This window comes from Mustela lutreola, chromosome 6 (genome assembly GCF_030435805.1).
Source record: "Mustela lutreola isolate mMusLut2 chromosome 6, mMusLut2.pri, whole genome shotgun sequence".
Taxonomy (NCBI): domain Eukaryota; kingdom Metazoa; phylum Chordata; class Mammalia; order Carnivora; family Mustelidae; genus Mustela; species Mustela lutreola.
In genome coordinates this window covers 113145487-113166371 of record NC_081295.1, presented here as the reverse complement: position 1 = coordinate 113166371, position 20885 = coordinate 113145487, and the positions used below count along the sequence as shown (strand labels likewise).

General features: G+C 34.1%; 1 protein-coding gene across 13 annotated transcripts in view; it reads right to left on the bottom strand.

Moving 5' to 3' along the window:
* Positions 1–822: 822 nt before the first annotated feature.
* The window catches only part of FAM135A (family with sequence similarity 135 member A), a 131031-nt gene continuing 110968 nt past the window's right edge, over positions 823–20885 (bottom strand). For 12 of the 13 annotated variants that reach the window (XM_059178376.1, XM_059178383.1, XM_059178377.1 and 9 more), the window contains 4 exons: positions 20255–20406; positions 18443–18553; positions 4631–4744; positions 823–2237 (listed from right to left, as the gene is read on the bottom strand). In XM_059178376.1, the coding sequence (XP_059034359.1) occupies positions 2032–2237; positions 4631–4744; positions 18443–18553; positions 20255–20406 (583 nt within the window). In that variant the 3' untranslated portion in view covers positions 823–2031. The remainder of the gene's footprint in view (positions 2238–4630; positions 4745–18442; positions 18554–20254; positions 20407–20885) is intronic. The other variant, XM_059178380.1, reaches the window with a different exon arrangement.

The following is a 20885-nucleotide window of genomic DNA, read 5'->3' as shown; positions in this document are numbered from 1 at the left end:
TTAGCTTCCCTTGGCTTCTGTCTGTTTTCCAAAGTCCATTCTCCAGCATTTCCAGCAATTCTGTGAACTACCTAATTTTCTTCCATTAAACTATTTTTCTGCTTAACTTAATCATAATTGTTTTGTTGTTGTTGTTTTTAAGAAGAATTCATATGGGTATATACTTTAATGAGAGTCTCTAAAAGTCAATTATACTGTTTCAGACAATCACATCCCCTTTTCCTCAGAACCCCATTCCTGCAATCCGGATTTGAAGGTGAATAACGTATGATAGTTTCCCTGGCAAATAAAAGTGAAATCTGGTAGATTTTAAACCATGATCATTGATATGCTTCTAAAAACTGTTAAAATAACCAACAACCAATCAACCAACTATGATTATAAGCACAATTTACCCTCAAACACAATTACATGATTATGAGTATGAATGAATCCTCTGATAAACCTGGAAGATTATTCAAACTTAGAATAAGCATATTTCAAACTCAGGGTCAAGGTATGTGAAGATGAAAAATGTGTGTGGCAAAAATATGTGGTGGTTAATGCATATATTTACATTTTCCAGTTATAATGCACTTGGTATATTATTGCTTAGTTAATTCATTAGATTTTCAAATACTTTTACAAAGTAAAGAATTATGGAGAGCCAATGAAATACCTTTTAACTACTTAATATATGCAAAAGACATAAATTATAAAAATACAAAGGCTGTAAGTTATATAATCATGCTGGTCTTACAATTAATTAACACAGTCTATCCAATTATAAATAAAAATACACCCCAGCATTCTGAAAATAAGCAAGTGTTTTAGCTGTTCCTCTAGATAGTCATTTGTTCATTTATTAACATCAGAGGCAATAACACAATGTTAAAAATAAAACATGCATCAATTATACAACACATCCTTACAAAAACCTCTGTCCATCACAACTCGCAAATGCAAACAGACCTACCCACCCTTAGTGCATTATTATTTTCACAAGTAAAACAGGAAAGGAAAATAGTGAATTTAATGCTATTCAGCACCTTTAGTAAAGTCAAAAGACTTAACATCTCCATATATCAAAAACATTTGCATCTCTATCACCAAACATGTAAATATTTTGTTCCATTTTTAACATGAATTATTTTATTTACATTACTTTTTAGTTCAACAAATTTTAACAATATTTAAAAATTATCTAAATTCATAAAAGTATTTCATAAATTTCAACACTCAATTATTATGTACATACGAGAAAAATACATGAAAAAAGTTGAAGAAATGTAGTCAGAAAGTTCAAGCAACACTACTAAATGTAGCAAAATTCCAACTAAATCAAAGCAGAGGGCAAACATTCAAAAACTTCTGGATGCTGCTAACATGAACATGAAAAAGTTCCAGTAATAAAAGTCAATATGAGAAATAATGTTGAAATCACCATAGAAAATATGTTTTAATATGCATGACATATGTTTAATAGCAACAGTAATAATGACTTTTATAGAAAACTTTTATAACGTTGTCATATATGAACTACCTGGTTTGACAGGGCTAGAGTTGATTTCAAAAAATATACTTTAGCAGCCATAATTTTATTTCCAGTTAAAACATAGTAAAATGTTAAAAGTAAAATTTATAATTAACTAAATAATACCCCAATACTAGAAAATTTAAAATCCCATGCTATTCTTGCAATACATGGCCTCTAATATAATGTGTCTGATGTAAGGATTGTGGAAAGCCAATAATAAACAATCAGATATACAGATGGGCTTAAAGTTTCACTGAAATACTTAATGTAGCAAAATATATGAAAAAGTAATAGAAAAGTAAAAAGATAAAATTAAAAAAATATTGCACAGCCACATTACCTAGAAAGTAAAGTTGATGTTTAAAAAGCTCTAAACATGGATGATATAAATTATCTTCCATATAAAAAGGTATAAATATATCTTAGAACTTAACCGCATCTACAGTTTAATATAATACATTGTTTCAATCATTGTTGAATGAGGTAATTATCAAGTCTCTAACAGTGTTTTTATCCTATTGGAAATATTTAAGGGCAGCAACCAGAAAGAATTTCTCTAAAAATATTTCTGAATCAAGAACAGCTATATGTGCAGCTCTCCCAATGAGTGAATCAGCTGTATTGGGCAATGCATTGATGACATTATATCGAACCAAATTACAGTCCTTGCTTTGCAGAACTGGGCGAAGCAAGTTGTGGATCATTTCTGAATAGATCTGTCCTATGGAACAAAGAGAAAATAGGAAAATTAGTTCAACATGAGTAACTGAAAAAAAAAATCTATGCCAACTTCCATATAACTAATGAAATTTAGTTATGTTATTCCTATTTAAAGCAGAAGAATGCCTTTTAAAAGGTTTTCTTTTTCTTGGACTACCATTTTTGAGACTGTTTTATAAAAAATATAAATAACCACATTATTTGGCCAAGTTAAAATATCAAATTTATTGTAAATTCTTATTAATTTGATACTTTTAATCAAAGCAATCGATATAACAGAGCAAATAGTTTTATTCAATATTAAGTCACTTATGACTTGTTAAATCATGATGAAAATAAGGTAGCCATGCTAAGACATTCTGCCTTTTACACAGTATGGAGAATGTTCAGTGATACTCTAACAGTATTGTATGGTGACAGATGGTGACTACACTTGTGATGAGTATAGTGTAATGTATAGAAAAGCTGAACCACTATCTTGTACACCTGAAAATAAGGTAACAATATGTCAACGATATTTAAAAAAAAAAAAGACATTTTGCCTTTTATAACTTTTAAAACTTGAACCGATAGCAAGTACTTTAAGAACGTTTATGTGGCATTCAACAGTATTCCACATATTTCTGCATTATTCTGAGAAAAAACAGCAACTTCCTACAGTCAGAAGAACAACGTGAGTTTGACTCAAAGATCAAACAAGATCTTTTTTTCGGTCTAAGGGTTTATTTAATGTTGATTCTGCTTGTAATTCCAAAATTGTGCTTTTCTTTCCCTTTTTTTGGCTAATTCTTACAATGAATTTATTGAGGTCATTCACAGTATAAAAGATGAAGTTTAGATATACATAACGTACAAACTGTCTTATAAGGGGCAAAATAGTTTTTAATGCTTATGCATTGCTAATATTATCATAGATGAGCACTAACACATATCCATGAACCCGTGAGTTTTAGGGAGGAAAGTATCAAATATCTGAGGAGAGGCAGGGTTTATTCCTGTGGAATCATGAGAAAGGAAAAGTGAAGAACATTCAGAGAAAGGAGAGAGAGGCAATTAAGAGAGACATTAACATCACATAGATTCATAGAAAACTTTTAACTCCCACCTCCTTCTTTTAATTTTCACTGTTATTCAAGCTGGATTTCTGGTTCCATGCTGTTTGAAAAATATTTTTTACATAGGAAGAAGTCCAAACCTGTCTTTATTAGATTTCCCCTGTCTCCCACTGGCACAGAATCTCTGTTAAAACAAAGCACATTTCTCTAGTTTCTGTGACCCATCTGAAGGTTAAATCTCCTCTGAATTTTTCTCTAAGTCCCTTGCTAGAACAGAAGTTAAGGGGAAAAAAAGGTTATTCTAATGTCATAAAATACTAAGAAAAGATAATTATCAAATGACTAGACTATCTACTATGTGCCAGGCAACATACTAGACAATGTCAATACAAATGTGTATAAGAGAGATTCCCTGAACCTGAAGCTGTTCACTGTTAAAATGTGGAAAGAAGCAAAGGATTAATAGTTTGTTTAAAAACCAGCCTCATTCCAAAAAAGGAGCTGAACAAGTACAGGAAGGTAGGACACCCAAGTTCTTGCTCTACGCCTGTAATTAATTAATCACCAGTGACTTTAGATCAGCCACTTAGCATCTCTGGGCCTCAATTATAAAATAAGCAAATAGAACTCAAGTCTCCTTCTGGCTTTAAATAGCTGTGATTTAAATTTCTTTTGTTAATTCAAAAAGAGCAAGAGAATAAATATATAAAATCTTTATTACTTTATTAAAGTGGGGTAAGTCTTTGCTGCCATCTTTGACTAAAGCAAGATAGAGCAGAACATGCAGCCTGATCACTACCATAATTACCAATCCCGATAATCCAGAAGAAATCAAATTACAGATTACTTTTGAGGCAGCAAAATGGACAGCCTTTATAATTAGGAAAAAGAACTCTTTAATGGGAATGACTGTTTCATTGGCAAAATCATCTCATATGGCAGGAGAAAAGGAAGGAAGAAAAAGAGAGGAAGGATAGCTGTTAATATTGGTGGGTGGAAAATAGAGTAAAAAGAAAGATGAAAAAGAAGAGAGAAAGTGACTACAAGAAAAACTTGGGAAAAAGCTCATGTGTAGTTAGAACTGTTTGATATATATATATATATTTTTTTTATTTTATTTTTTGAATATAGAGAGAATTTTATTGAGAAACAGATAAATAACTCCATATCAAACAATGATTCGAAGTCATAAGCAGGCATTTCAAAGAATTAAAAAAAGAGGTCAACAAACATGAAAAAAGTTTTAACTTCATTTGTAACTGGTAAAATAAAAATACAACCACAATGGGATGCACTGTCAGAGAAATGGAGATGAAATACTTTTAATTCACTTAGTTACCTGACTGTTTGTCCTTCAAAGCCGTTTTACACATTTCAATGCGGGCAGAATGGTAAGGAACATAGCGATCCTGTAGAGATCCCACTAGCACAACATTTTTGAAATAATGAAGCCCTATGAAGAAAAATAATGAATTACAATGCAACCAGATTAAAAATAACTTAATTAGTATATTAAGTTACTGGAAATTTTTATTTCCGCAGTAGTACTAAGTTTTTGGCTTTTTAAAGAAGATTTTATTTACTTATGGGGCACCTGGTGGGCTCAGTCTGATAAGCATCTTACTTTGGCTCAGGTCATGATCTCAGAGTCCTGGGATGGAGCTGCGCCTCCTGCCTTCCTGTTCTGCAAGGAATCTGCCTCTCCCTCTCTGTCTGTCATGCTCTCTCCCTCTCGAATAAATAAATAAGTAATATCTTTATTTATCCGAGAGGGAGAGAGAGAGAGAGAGGCTGTGCACACACAGGGGAAGGGGAAGGGGAAGAGGGAGAGGGAGCAGCAGACTCCATGAGGGTGGGGGCTGTGAAGGGGCTTGATCTGACAACCTGGGCAGAAACCAAGAGTCCCATGGTCCACTGACTGAACCACCCAGGTGCCATAAACTTATGGCTTTTTACATCTGATGAATTCTTTCTTCAAATTTTTATATACTCTCTAAAAAAAACCCTCCTATGTAGTTTGTGTGCTGGTATAAGAAATGTATGCTTGGCAAGGATTGTGATGTAAAGGTGTGGGGGCATGAGTGAGATTAGATATGTGGGCTAAAGTTCTATAGGAAGTATTTTATAACTTTCTTACTTTCTAAAGGATATTCCTTAATATATAGTTTTTCCCAAAGAAACAAAACAATACTTATTCATAAAAACAAACAAAACACCCTACCTGAAATCATTTGAAGCTGACTTTTTAAATTTTCATTTGACCCTTGCCTAGCTATTATTATTTTCTTTTTATTTAAGTATGATGTCAAGAGTATATACACTTATGACTTTTCAATAATAATAATAATGGGTTTTGTGATCCATCTACAGACTTTAGTCAGGTCCCTCTATTTTTATATTTTGGTAAAGTAGGTGAATTTAGGGCTTGTGATACTTTGAATTAATTCACTTAAGTACTGAAGCCCGGTTCTTGACTACTTTAATACCAGTAATGTTCTAATTTCACTTTGTAGCTCTGATAATAAGTAAATAACTAATATATAAAAAATAAGAAATTCATGTGGTTATTAAATATGATACAAACCAATAATGATAATATATTAGAATCGGTGTGTTTAGTTTAGGGCATATAATTTTGTTCTGAATATTCCAGAGTAAAATTTTGATACTTTTTGCCTTTCAAAATTCAAATTCTATCTTAGAGACAGGCCAATTGTGGAGACTACCGTGGATCCAGAATATAGGAAGTCTTTGTAGATGCCCATTTCTCTCTTGGAACTTAGGATCCTAATAATGAGAGATCCTAGATCCACATTCAGGCAGGTGAGGCTGTTTATACCCTCTATGTCACAAATAAGGCTATTCTCCTTTTTTCTTAATGAGAAGGTAACACTTTGTGGCAATACAGATATATAAAATTCTAGGGATACGAGTGGAATAATCAAATGCCTATAATATACAATTATGCAAACATATTTAAAAAATTTTATTTTATTTATTTATTTATTTATTTATTTATTTTTTTTTTTAAGAAAAATTGATTTTTGCCCTTCATTCTCACATTTCATGTGACAATGAATTCTACTTTTGGCATCATTTGACACCAATGTAACATTAGTTACTCTGGGAATCATCTATATGTCCTAGAGCAGAGGTCTTACTGGTACATACTTACCTTCAGGGGTAAAGACTTTCCATACTTGAAACTAATACGACACTATATGTTAATTATACTACAATTAAAAAAAAACCCGTTAGATGGTGAGGATGGGCATGTATAGCTTTTAAGGGAACTGAATTCTAGATCCCAACTTCTGTATGAGTGCTTTCCTAAAAATGACTTGTCCTCCCACTTTATCAGAGAAAGGTATTTTTCCAATCTCTTTCAGATGTTATTATGGTGTATGGCTTCAGGTATAAAATTCTCTGGGAGAATAAAGCAAAATATGAATGAAATCTAACATCTGCTGACAAAAAGTTTAACCTAACTATTGACAATAAGAATCAGCTTTGTCAATTAGATTTTACGGCACGTATTTTCTATGAATTAAATGGCCTAAATCTGTAACCTCAAATGAATGAGTTGTTTTATGTTTTTATGAAAATATAATTATAGCAAATATGTACTACCTGAAAGGTCAGAAAATGTATCCTTTGCCATTCTTTCAAATTATAGAAAATAGGGGATGCCTGGTTGGCTCAGTTGGTTGGACGACTGCCTTTGGCTCAGGTCATGATCCCGGAGTCCCGGGATCAAGTCCCACATCAGGCTCCCAGCTCCATGGGGAGTCTGCTTCTTCCTCTGACCTTCTCCTCTCTCATGCTCTCTCTCACTGTCTCTCTCTCAAATAAATAAATAAAATCTTTAAAAAAAATTATAGAAAATATTTTTAGGTGTCACCCTAAAATTTTACAAGGGGTACATACCTTCTCAAAATTCTTTTAAGGGGTAAACAAGTTAACAATGTGAAAGCCACTGTCCTACAGTACATCATCTTTTCTTCTGCCCAAGTTGTTCTAGGTGCTTTTTATTTTTGGTAAGATTTTATTTATTTATTTGAGAGAGAGAGAGAGATAGAGAGAGAACAGGAGCAGGAGAAGGAGCAGAAGAAGAAGGAGAAGCAGACAACCTGCTGAGTGGGGAGCCCAACCCTGGGCTCCACCCCAGGATCCCAAGATCAACCGACTGGGCCATGCAGGTGCCCTGGTACTGTGCTTTTTTTTTTTTTTTTTTTTTTTAAAGATTTTATTTATTTATTTGACAGAGAGAAATCACAAGTAGACTGAGAGGCAGGCAGAGAGAGAGAGGGAAGCAGGCTCCCTGCTGAGCAGAGAGCCCGATGCGGGACTTGATCCCAGGACCCTGAGATCATGACCTGAGCCAAAGGCAGTGGCTTAACCCACTGAGCCACCCAGGTGCCCCAGTACTGTGCTTTTTGAATTTAAGTATGATACTGTTCACTGAAATTTTATCCCAAGCTGCAAGAAACCAGCTTATGTAACAGCACAGTTGGCTTTTTCATTTATCTTTCAGATGTGTATTTGTGTTCTCCATAAAGGGCTGGCATACTGCACAACTCCATTCATATTACAGTCGACACGAATAACACTCCTTGGAGCTGTGCAGTGCACACGCTGTGGCAGCCTTGCTAGGCAACATTTTTGTACTTTCCTAAATGACTATTTTTCCTCAAACGGCCAGCATCTTCTATCCCCCCTTTACTGACCTTATGACCTTGCTTCCTATTTCACTGACAATATAGAAGAATCAGAAAAGAACTTCCACGTACTCCCACCTTAACCAAACCAACCTATCATACTATAGCTTCATGTTCTGCCTTTGTTCTTCTATGGATGAGCTGTCCATGTTCTCACCCTAGGCCAGCCCTTTTCACTAGAATGCTGGGGGCCATTCCCTCCTGCCTAGTTAAGGACATGACTCTAGGAGTCCCATCCTTCTCTTGTATCATCAATTTTCTCATTTGTATGGGCCATTCTTATTAATATGCAAAATACTGTAATATCTCTTATTTAAAAAAAAAAATCAATGAACCTGTTCTTGGACTTTATACTCCTTTGCAATGACCACCCCATTTCTTGGCACTGCTTTATTTCTATAGTATATATTGTAAGAATAATAGGCATTACATTAAAAAGTTATATTAAATATATTTTTCAAAACAATAGCTCCTTGCAGAAATTCTGACATGCTTCTACAAGGAAATGACACTTGGGTTGAGAATCAGTGCTTCAGGCTGAGCTCCATGAGGGAAGTGTCTGTGTCTCTGCAGGTTCAGGCAGCTTGGTGGAACGGAAATAGGCAAATTCAATAAAGATTAGAGGAGGGGATTTCTTTCTTTCTTCTTTTTTTTTTTTTGAAGATTTTATTTATTTGACAGACAGAGATCACAAGTAGGCAGAGAGGCAGGCAGGGGATGGGGGGTGGGGGGGTGGGAGTGTGTTGATCCCAGGACCCTGAGACTGGCTTAACCCACTGAGCCACCCAGGCGTCCTAGATGAGGGATTTCTAAGAAAATCTTTAATTCTCAGATTCCACGATGATGAAAAAAATAAAATCGAAGATCTTGACACTGATATAAATATACTGTCATTTCTAAATGTGATTTCTAAGACAGTATTATACTTTAAAAATACATTTTAAATTCAGTAGTCTAATTTTAGTATCAGGTCTTCAACAAGGTATTAATTCTAATATTGTGCTTCTGCATGGAAAGTTTGCTTTCTGTATTAGCAAAGAACCAATTTAGTTCAATAGACTATAACTCTTTTTGAATCTTTTGGTTTTAATTCCTATCTAGCATTGTTGGCTAGTGAGGGCAGAAACTCAAAGTGAAACAACTCCAGGGGTGCTGGTGGGAATTATAAAAGTACTTCATCTATACTGAAGTCTAGCAAATGAAAGTGTCTGAAGTCTTTACTGGGACTCTTATATTCCAAGTTACCTTCGCTGCCCCTACGTATTCCACCTGCTCAAAGATGATCTAGTTAACTGCCCCTTGGGTTAGTACTTCACTCAGCCCTTGAAATGGCTAATTCTAGGTTGAAAAGTTACCTCTAACTTAGGAAAACAATAGTTCCCCATTACAGAATGAAATAGTTTAGCTAAAAAATTTCTGAATATATTAGTTACTTTTCATGTACCAAGAAAAAGGTTAAAGTAAATCTTCAATATTATTCTGGACTGTATAACAATATAACTTATGCCTGAACATTGTCATGGTATAGTAACGTTCATCTTCATTATCTTAGTCTTCCTGATACTTCTGGCAACCCATTTTTTTCCTAAAAATTTTAATGAGTTTTAAAGCAATTCATACTGACTCATTTTCTGTTTACTCTCTGGAATTGGCTCAAGCAGTAGTTCTAAACTGGTGGCTTTGCACCGTAAGGGACATTAAGCAGTGTCTAATGACATTTTTGTTGTCACACCAGGGGGCATGTGGGGATAAAGGCATGGAGGGTGGTGTGTGTTACTGGTATTTAGTTGGTAAAGTCTAGGGATGCTACTAAATATGTTACAATGCACAAGACAACCTCTGATGACAAGGAACTATCTAGCCCAGAATGTCAATAGTGCTGAGGTAAAGAAAACCCTGTACTTTTAAAATTGACACATACTAAGAAATATTAGACTATTCTTGTTTTACTCATTTATTTTAAATACATTTGAAAGAATTTGCTTCCCCAAATGTTAGCTGATGCGGATTCTTTCCTACATTTTCAAAAACAAAATACAAATGTAACTTGCATATCAATTGATAACTATTATTAAACACCTCTGTAATCTGCTGGAAGAAAAGATTATCTTGTGCTATAGTAGCACAGCAGGAGATTTCTTTAATTATTATATTTTCTTAGTCAGAACTCAATAGCTGGTAAAGAGATGCTAAGCAGGTGTTTTGGGGAAAATCTTAAAATAAGAATATTTTGTTTCTGCAATTCCAACAATGAACAGATTTTCATTTGGCTATTTTTAAGCCCTCGTTATATAATGCAAGAATGCCCATGATCTTTCTCTTTATGTAATCTTGACTAGTCCATCACTGGTGTCACCAAATCTATGCATAATACACATTTTACTTTCTATGTTATTTTAGTTCCTTCCTCTTTCTTTCTTTTGATATTCAATACTGAGACACTAGTATGCCATAACTATACTGGTAATCTGTAGAATGCAATCAATAAGGTTTTTTGGTCAAAAGTTGCTATAAAATTTAATCAATGTTTATGATCGTAACACCTTAATCAAAACAGATAATTTCCTCTGAAAAGTAACATTTCCTTAACACTTTACTAGATCTTTTGTGTTCATCAAACAAAAAAAAGGCTTACTTAATATATGATTTTTAAAAAAATATAACATTTCTCAATTGTTTTAGAAATCATATAAATTATTTTATGCCTTTAAATGCTTCTTAAATTTTATTTGTTTTTTAAAAATGCTTTATTTATTTATTTGACAGAGAGAGAGACAGGAAGAGAGGGAACACAAGCAGGGGAAGTGGGAGAGGGAGAAGCACGCTTCCCGCTAAGTAGGGAGTCCAATGTGGGGCTCAATCTTAGGACCTTGGGATCATGACCTGAGCCGAAGGCAGATGCTTAATGACAGCCACCCAGGTGCCCCAAAATGCTTAATTCTAAAATAATAAACAGCTTTTAATTAAGGGAAGTTACTAACTTCATTACTGCAATGTAATGATACATTGCAGAGAAGAAGACTTTGAAAAGGAAGACCCACAGGTTGGGGACTTTGCTTAAATAAAAAAAGGAAAATAGTAGGTTGGAGTTTGCCTCAGATGGGTTATTTTAGGCTTTCCCAAAAGAGCAGGAAATTCGCTGTTCAGAAGAAACAGAAGCAATAATTAAACAAGGATATCTGAAACTTCATAGATTTATCAGTAAAATATAAAATAAAAGTAAATTATAGAAAGTATTTTTTTTAAATACATAGAGTAAAATACAAAAGAGAAACTATCACTAGGGCTTTTGATTATTTAAAAATAACCTGAGAGGAGCACTGGGTGGCTCAGTTGGTTAATCATCTGCCTTTGCACAGGTCATGATCTTGGTTGGGGTCCTGGGATCCAACCCCGCACAGGGCTTCCTGCTCAGCAAGGAGTCTGCTTCTCCCTCTCCTTGCAACCCCATCCCCACTTGTGCTCCCTCTCTCAAATAAATAAATAAAATCTTAAAAAAAAAAAAAAAAAACCCTTGAGGCTAGCCTATCAGTTAAGTAAATGTTGCTTTATGTTTTCCTATTTTATTTATCTTTCTGATGTGACTCCAAATATATTTACTTAGTAAATAAATTAATTACAACATTAAAATTATAAATTATTATATATTTATATTTATTATATAATGATATATGTGTGTGTGTGTACACACACATGCAAATACATACACAGGTGTAGGAACTGACCACTCATTTCTCATAATTTTCTAGATGAAAAAAAATCCCTCAAAAAACAAAACAGAATAAACCGGGGAAAAGCATAGCTCAATAGAAAATTGCTCTATCTCTGTGATAATTTAAAAATCAATTAATGATCATTTGTTGGTATTTAAAACGGCAATTAGAAACAGCATCTAAAGTTCCTGAAAATGTGCAGTAATGGCTAAACATGACATGACTGGAACACGCATAATTGCTTACTAGCTTTATGACTCGAGACAAGTTACTCAGCTTTTCTATGTTTTGGGGTCCTAACCTGCAATATGGGGCAATAATATTCTTACTAAGATTAAATAAACTAATATGTATAACATGCTTAGTACCTGGATTATAGTTAAGTGCCATATGTGTGTTGGCTATTGTTATTTATTATTATACTTTAGTATTATCTAATGCGTTGCTCATAATTATTAGAAAACTGTATTCTTTCATGTTAATTCAGTTCAGATGCATACTAAAAGACTCATATTTGAGTACAAGTAGAAATCTTGAAACATAAATATAATTTGAATATGTCATTTGAGTAATTTTTTATAGTCAGTATTTTTAATAGTTCTGTCATAAAAATTTCCTACAACAGATTTGTGATAGTAATGTGAAAGCAAATTTCTATAATCTATAATACTACTATCATTTTAGTTCAGGCATCTCTTCATTTAGAGCTATTTTTACCATCTAACATTTATTGAGTTTTGTGCTATTCAAAACGGTAATTGTTTCACATGCATTATCTCATTTAATCTTTTCATAGTCTTGTGAAGAAGATACTATTATTCCCATTTTACCAAGGAAGAAACTGAAGTCTATTTAGATTAAGTGTCCTACTCAGTTTTTCAGCTAAGACTAATAATCTACTTGCGATTTAAAGTCTGGCTCTTAAACAGTTACTGGGCTGGTACAACTGGAAGGAAGGTATGAACAAGTCTTGCTGTGATTCTAAGGCAAGAAATAACTCAAGTGCAAATGATCTACTCACATCTATCAATAATTAGAAATAATACAAATAGGGAAAGCCATGGATTATAGAATTTTTATAGTAAAATTTTATTTATGCCTTCTTTAGTGATTTTATTTTCTTATGTGGCTACTATTCCTTTTGCTAATTTTACTTCATAAAATACAGTATAAATACACAGACTCCAGGGAACATTTATAGAGTTTTGCCTTTCCTTTATTTTCTAGTCTGTTAACAGCAGTAGTACAAACTTCATATACCTAGAACACAATAGTTCTAGTTAGTGTCAGTAAGTTTTTCCCATGTGAGAACTATATACTCTATTTGCTTTGTAGGCATATCTTATATATTAGTGAATCAAATAAATATTTCTGTGCACTATATGTAACTTATTGTTGCTTTGTACTCTTAGAAACAAAACATAAAACTTGACCTATAAAAGAATGTTTCTTTCACTGATTCTAATAACAGACAGTACATGAAATAATCATTCCAGCATCTCTTTCTCACGTTAATGACAACATTTAAGGCAGAATCCTGAAAAAGCTTATACAGCACTCAACTGAAGTGGGCATTATTCAATTAGTAAATCTATCCAGTGTTTACATCAAATGTTTCAAAAGCAGAATGGAGGACATGGGTGATGAGAATATAGACAAAAAATAGATTTAAATGGCCAGGGCTTAAGTTACAAGTTCAAGTCACTTCCAGTTTGGAATTATCAGTCACCAAATATATAGGTTTGATTTTTGGCTTATCATATAATATTGACCTGATTTTGGACATGGAAAATGTTTGAAAAAAATCGTTTGCTGATGCAACAAGTTTATACCAAACACCGAGTAAGGGGGAAAACTATAGTAAATACTGAGTGTTTATGTGGGGAGTAGGAATGTGCTGTCACAAATGGATCCTACTACTGGAAAGGAGGTTAAGGTGCATAAAAATGATTATATGAGATAAACCATAGCAGGTATGGTAAAAGAGGTTCATATATAATGCCATGAGAGATCAGTTATAATATTAACAATCTTGGGAAGTAGAATGCAAAGAAGAGGGATTAAAGATGACATCGAAGTATTTCAAACTACGTAATTTAGAAGACAGAGTACCATTAAAAAATAATGAAAAAAGAGTTAGTAAAAGGAGACAATATATTCAGGTTTAGACATATGTCTCATATGTAAGTAGAGATGTCTAGCATGCAAATGAAGATTGGAATTCATTAATGAGCTCAGTTTGGAGGTGTAAGATCTAGGATATAAACATGAATACTGGGCAATCTACTGGGTACTCTGAAAGTAGAGGAGCATTAAATCAGAGAAGGACTCAAGAAAGCTTTTAATAGCAGATGGTGTCTAATTTTAGAAGATGGAGAGAACTGGTTCTATACAGATGAGTAAACACATGGGGAGGAATGGTGGTAGAGAAAGCATGGATGAATGCAAGCATATAGCGCACGGCATATCTAAAGCAAAGGATGTGTGCCTGGGCAGAGTAGGATTTGAAATCAGTAAAAGAATCAGGAACCAGATTTTAAAGGATGTGATGCTCTAAGCCATGGAATTTAAACCATCTTGAAAGCCACAACACACCATGAAAAGATTTTCAAACAGGAGCAATATGGTCTGATTTAATTTTTAGAAGATAATTTTATCTAATGAGGAAATGAGATGGAGGAGAGTAACCAGTTTGGAGGACAAATAATCAGTTTGGAGGCCACAGCAATAATCTGTGGTTGACCTAAGGCAGTGGGACAAAGAAAAGAAAGAGAAGACTCTGTGAGCTATTAAAAAAAAGGCGGAATGTTTCAGGGCTTAGTAACTAAGCAGATGTGTGTGGGGATATTGAAAAGAGGAGTCTAAAGAACAACTTTGAAGTTTTTGGCTGGGCAGATGGTGGTAGTTGTGGAATGAAGAGAAATTAATCTGAAGGGAAAGGTGAGGTATCTGAAAACACTGCATTTGAGGTAGATAACCATGAACCATCTAAGTAAATGTGCTTAGAAGGCAACTGGACGTATCAGTCTAGAATACAGCTAGAGGACTGAACTAGAGATACATATTTGAGCTACCGATGGTGAAGATGGATATGAAATGATGCTGTCAAAGAAGAATGTATAGAGTGAGAGCAGACGACAGAAGATGGAGTCCAAGAACATCTCTATTTAAGGCACAAGGAGAGAAAAGAAATCTGTGTTGGAAGCAGAGAGCCAACATTAAAGAAAACCAGGAAAGGCTGATACAGAATGGGAGGTAGGAAAGTATTTCAAAATAAGGGTATTTTCAGGGCACCTGGGTGGCTCAGTGGGTTAAGCCTCTGTCTTCATCTCAGGTCATGATCTCAGGGTCCTAGGATCGAGCCCCTCATCTGGCTCTCTGCTCAGTGGGGAGCCTGCTTCTCCCACCCCCACGCCTGCCTCTCTGCCTACTTGTGATCTCTCTCTCTGTGTCAAATAAATAAATGAAATCTTAAAAAAAAAAAAAAAGAATAAGGGTGTTTTCAATAGTCATAAATGCCAGCATATTCAAATAAAATTAAGAAAAAAGATAACTGGCTAGGCAACCTTCAACAGAATGGTGAGAACAGAAATCAGATTATACTGGAGTGAAATAAAAGGTTAGGAAGTAGTGAAAGTAACTGTTTTTTTTTTTTTTTTTTTTTTTTTTTTTTTTTTTTTAAGAGGCTCAATGTGTATATAAAAAAGAGAAATACCAATATACAGAATTAGGGATCAAAGGAGGTATTTATTATTACTATGATATAAGATGGGAGAAAATGGAATAACTTGATATGTTAAGAGATAAGCCACTGAAGAGGAAGAGTTAAAGACAGAGAGAAGTAACAGGTTCTAAAACAGAAAGGGAAATTATTCTTGGACCACAGATAAAATATATTTTACTGAACTAGGAGGAAAGCACAAGTGTGCTAATGTTTGCAGGTAAAAAGAAAGGAAGTAGGAAAGTTCTCACTTGATGGCTTGACTCTCATAGATAGAGTAGGAAACAAAGTCATTTATAGAAGTGAAGGTAACAGTGGTAGTTTAAAATCTAAGGCTAAGAGGTAAAAAACTGGAAAAGCTTTGGGGGACCTGGATGACTCACTTAGTTACGGTCTGACTCTTGGTTTTGGCTCAGGTCATGGTCTCATGGGATGTACAATCAAGCCCCACATCAGACTTGGCACTCAGCGAGGTGTGTTTGAGATTGTCTCCCTCTGACCCTCCCCCTACCTGCACTCACTAAATAAATCTTAAAAACAACAACAGCAACAACAACACAACAACAACAACAAAACAAAACAGAAAAGCTTCTAGGAAATGGTTAGGAAGCGATCAGAGTTAACCACTTGGGAATGTCCTGGATCTATAGTAGTACTGATGTACTGATCTGCATGTCTGCATGATCCATTTTGGTAGAGCTCAACAAGCCAGGTAAAGAAACAGTAGTACAGGTTGCTGGATGGCTAAGATGGAAAACCACATGGTAATAATGTATGAATAATAAAAGTGTATATAAAAATAAAAATTCATGTAGGCTGGCATAGATCAGGAAGGGAGGAGAACCATGAAGGACAAGGTAATTTAAGAAACTGAGTAGGGATCTTAAATAGTCTAAAAAGCAAATGAGAATAAGGGAGTGAGAAAGAAGGGTAGGATATTTTAGTCTCAGAATAGAATACTGTGTGAAATTTCAGGGATGGAATAGAGCCATGGGTATGGGTTTAAAATGGAGTAGAATGGAACATTCCCACAGTGGAGAAAGGTTCTTCGTGCTTGATAATCATCTAAAGGGTTGACTTCATCAAATCACCAAAAATGATTCCAAGATTATGGATATTAAGATCGAAGAATGGGGGGCACCTGGGTAGCTCAGTGAGTTAAGCAGCTGCCTTCGGCTCAGGTCATGATCTCAGGGTCCTGGGATCGAGCCCCGCATCGGGTTCTCTGCTCAGCAGGGAGCTTCCTCCTCTCTCTCTGCCTGCCTCTCTGCCTGCTTGTGATCTCTCTCTGTCAAATAAATAAATAAAATCTTAAAAAAAATATCGAAGAATGGTATCTTCTCCTGAGCATAACTGTATATTTGTCAATGAATTCTTATGAGAGATCTCACTGAATATGTGAGCAGTGACCAGGAGATCATTGTATTAAAGATGACCAAAAGGCAGCAGGGTTTGGAGGGTACAAACCTCACAGGATAGTTTTATGACAGTAGAGGAATAATGATTGCAGCTAGAAATGGAAAGCAAGAGGACTATTTTCTCCACTCTAGGTGGTACTCAGTAAATGAAAAATTGAGGTTCTCCTGTAGAACGGTTTAGCACAGTATGATTTGTGGGATCTGGCCAGCTGCCTTTTTTTTGGGGGGGGGATAAAGTGTTTTTGTTGTTGTTGTTGTTTTTAATTTTTTGTTGGATCTGAGCCACACCCATTTGCTTATGTATTGTCTAGGGCTGTTTTTGTATTACATTGGTATGCTGAGTAGCTGCAACAGAGATCACATGGCCTGCAAAGCCAAAATATTTACTATCTGGCCCTTAGGGGAAAAGTTTGCCAGCTTCTGCTCTACAGCCAAGGGGAGTGGGGAAATTGGGGTGTGGTGGGAAGTATCCAGGTTTCACTTATGTCTCCATGTTCATAAGAGTAGAGACAGCATTCTTCAAAGAAGAATATGAAGTCCGTCTCTTCCCCTCAAATAGAGATTTCAAAAGACAAAGTGGAAAGAATATGGTAGGGAGACATAAGTGTGAAACTGGTAAAGTAGTAGTTGAGTACCTCAGGTTGTGAAAGCCTGGAATATAAAGCAAGATGGGGAATCTAATAATCAGTTAATAAGAGATGAGTAACAAGATTCATCCAGTAATGGGAATTTGTAGAAGGAATAACTATAAATAGTTTAGTTTCTAGGGGCACCTTGGTGGCTCAGTCAGTTGAGCGTCTGACTCTTTTTAATTTTAGCCCAGGTCATGGTCTCAGGATGGCGAGACTGGGTCAACAAGCTGGGCTCTGTGATGGGTATGGAGCTTTCTTAAGATTTTCTCTCTCTTTTTCTCTCTCTCCTTCGGCTCCCTCCTCCTCAAATAGTTTTTGATATTTTACAGAAAAGTTTTATAGTCCTTGGATAGGAAGGCAGAAGAATATGTGACAGTTTATTTAAAAGGGTTGAGGACTAGGGCAAGAGGACCAAAGAGCTAGGACATGCAAAGGCCCAGTTCAAAAACTGACTCACAATTGGTACTGAATTATAAATGTTAAAAAGTTTAAGATAATTTCTTTCTTTCTTTTTTTAAGATTTTATTTATTTATTTGACAGACAGAGAGAGAGAAGGCATATGCAGGAGGAGCGGTACACAGAGAGAGATGGGGGAGCCCAATGCGGGGCTTGATCCCAGGACCCTGAGATAATAACCTGAGCTGAAGGCAGACGCTTACTGGACTGAGCCACTCAAGTGCCCCTAGGATAATCTCAAAGTACCTGTGTTTATACAACACAAATATGATCATGTAAAAAAAAAATCAAACAACCATGTTAATTGTAACTCCTATTTCATTATTAAAAAATTATAACTGATTAATAGTTTTTTAACCCACTGAGCCACCCAGGTGCCCTGATTAATAGTTTTTTAATCACCAGAAAGACATGTTGATAATTTGCTAAAGGTTGATTTTTAAAAAAGATTTTCAAGTGAATGTTTTTCAAAACTGTTAACTATATACTTACCTGCTTTATTACTAAGCTTGTATAAGAAAGTTTGGCGAGGGTCTGAGTGATCTCGACATGTCAGTTGTAAAAGAGAACCTGATTTTTTCCATTTCTGCATGAACCATAGACCTACAGAGTTATAAATGATATGTGAATAATACTGGAAATACAGGGTAGCATATGCCAAGATTATTAATTTTAGTATATATTTCACTTCAAAAATGAGATCTACCAAACTAGCATTTTCTTAACTAATAAAAAATATATTTGTAAATTATTTCCTTTTTCTGATAACAAATATAAACACATACATTTAAGTTAGCTATGGGTAAATGGTGGTTGATAGAGAGCTTGCTATTTCGATCACATTCACTAATGAAATAGATAATGATTCAAGGACAAATTTGGGGAAAGTGTACCTTTAGATATATTTTTCAAATTATAAAGAAGCACAGATGGAAAAAACTTCACAGTAGTAGATCCAAACGCTTAAGCACTGAGTGTTTTAGTCTAGAGATAAATATAGATATGGTAGACAAACTGTATAAGGACTAACTCTTACAATGAGCAATTGGTTAATGTTTTCTAGTAATAGCTGAATATAATGAAGATTTATTTGCTTGCTTGTTTGTTTGTTTATTTATTTATTGGGGAGGGACAGGGGAGAGGGACCCCGAGATCATGACTTGAGCTGAAATGAAGACTTGAATGCTTAACCAACTGAGCCAGAGGTACCTCTTAAGTTTCATATTTAATTGTATTTCTTTGTATTATCAGTTACGCATATTTAAATGCATCTTCCCCTTAATTAAGAGAAACCCTAATCATTCTCTGGAACAGGTTTTCAAGATTGTGCAAAATATTAATTTCCACTTTTATTGTTTCTAATATTAGAGAGGGGAACAGGGCAAGAAAAGAGAAAAAAACCTCTTTAATTGATTAAATCTTGTAAGCCTATTTGGGGAACAGTTTAGTGAAAAAAGAAATTCAAAGTACTGCATCCTATTTACATAGGGTTCTATTTTACATTACTTATAGATTTCATCTTTTTCATGCCCTCTTTTTAAAAAAACTAAAAATCTAGAACTAGATGTTTGTGGATACCATAGTCTGGAACAGGATACAAGGAAAATAGAATGGTTTGTCAATGAAAGTGAAAGAGAAAATGGAAGAGTTTCAAGCCTCAATGCAGAGAGACAGAATATAATCTACTTTATTCTCACAATGGGAATCAATGGACTAAACTATAAAAACTACTTAAAAAAATCTAAGGGAAAAAAACCATACCAAACAAAAGGCAAATTAAGTATCAGATCTTTCTTGATGAGAATATTCACTCTAATCAAAATTGTCTTAACTTTCCTTTTAAGTTTTAAAATATTTTAGAAATTATTTTCTCATAACATCCCTTTGTTATCAAACCAAAATCAGAGTTAAAATTCTATATATAATATTCTGTAACTTTATAATATATTAAATAAAGGTATTTAATTTTTATCTGCTCAACTGATGGAACAACAGAACAGCCTGTTTTTAAGATAAACATATACTGAAAATATTTAGATAGTTTAATAAAAATTAGTTCAAAACACTCTTGTCACTTTTGATACATATCATCTCAATATGATAACATTCATTTTCTGAAATGACTTTTATTGATTTATTTCATGTACAGGACGAAACAGAAAAATTTCTACATCTTTTTTTTTTTTTCATAAAATTCCAAGTATGTGACAGGTCAGCTTTAAATAAATACCAGAAAACTTTAAATTTGTATTTAAATTCTCTCCCCATGCCATATTTTTTATACTGAACAATAAAACTTGTTACCTGTATTAACAAGAGCACTGCTATTGTAGAGTGTACCAAGGTGAGGTCCAGAAAGAGATAAAAAGGTATGAAGTTTGTTGAGGTAATATCTAAACCTTGGCCTTGTAAGCACTGAGCGGATTATTAAATTGCCCAACGAATGTCCAATAAAGCTTTAAGAAAAAAAAAAGACATTTCTCCCATAGTATTAATTTAAAAAAAAAATATTAAAGCTGATACCTCTATACACAGATGTGACATACCAAGTATCTGGAAATTTCTAATATGTTTTAAAGCTATGTTCTGACACTTTGAAATGATGTAACTTATATTTTGAAGGAAAAAAATGTGAGAATGTAGTAGAAAATTTCTACTATATAATTTAAATGTTTATCGAAATAAGATATTACTTATATGAACATTTTAATTCATAGTTATAACTGCTTAGAAATAAATACATTTTAAAAGTAACTATAAATTAACTAGATGATAAATTTGCCTCCTTAGGCACACGTGCCAATTACTACTAATTGAGTCATGATTTAAAGCAAAATAATGAAATTGTACCTATAAAGGATAGCTTAGGAAAAATTATATACCCATTTCATTTACTTTCTGGTCTATACCCTAAAATTTATAAAGCATCTCACCT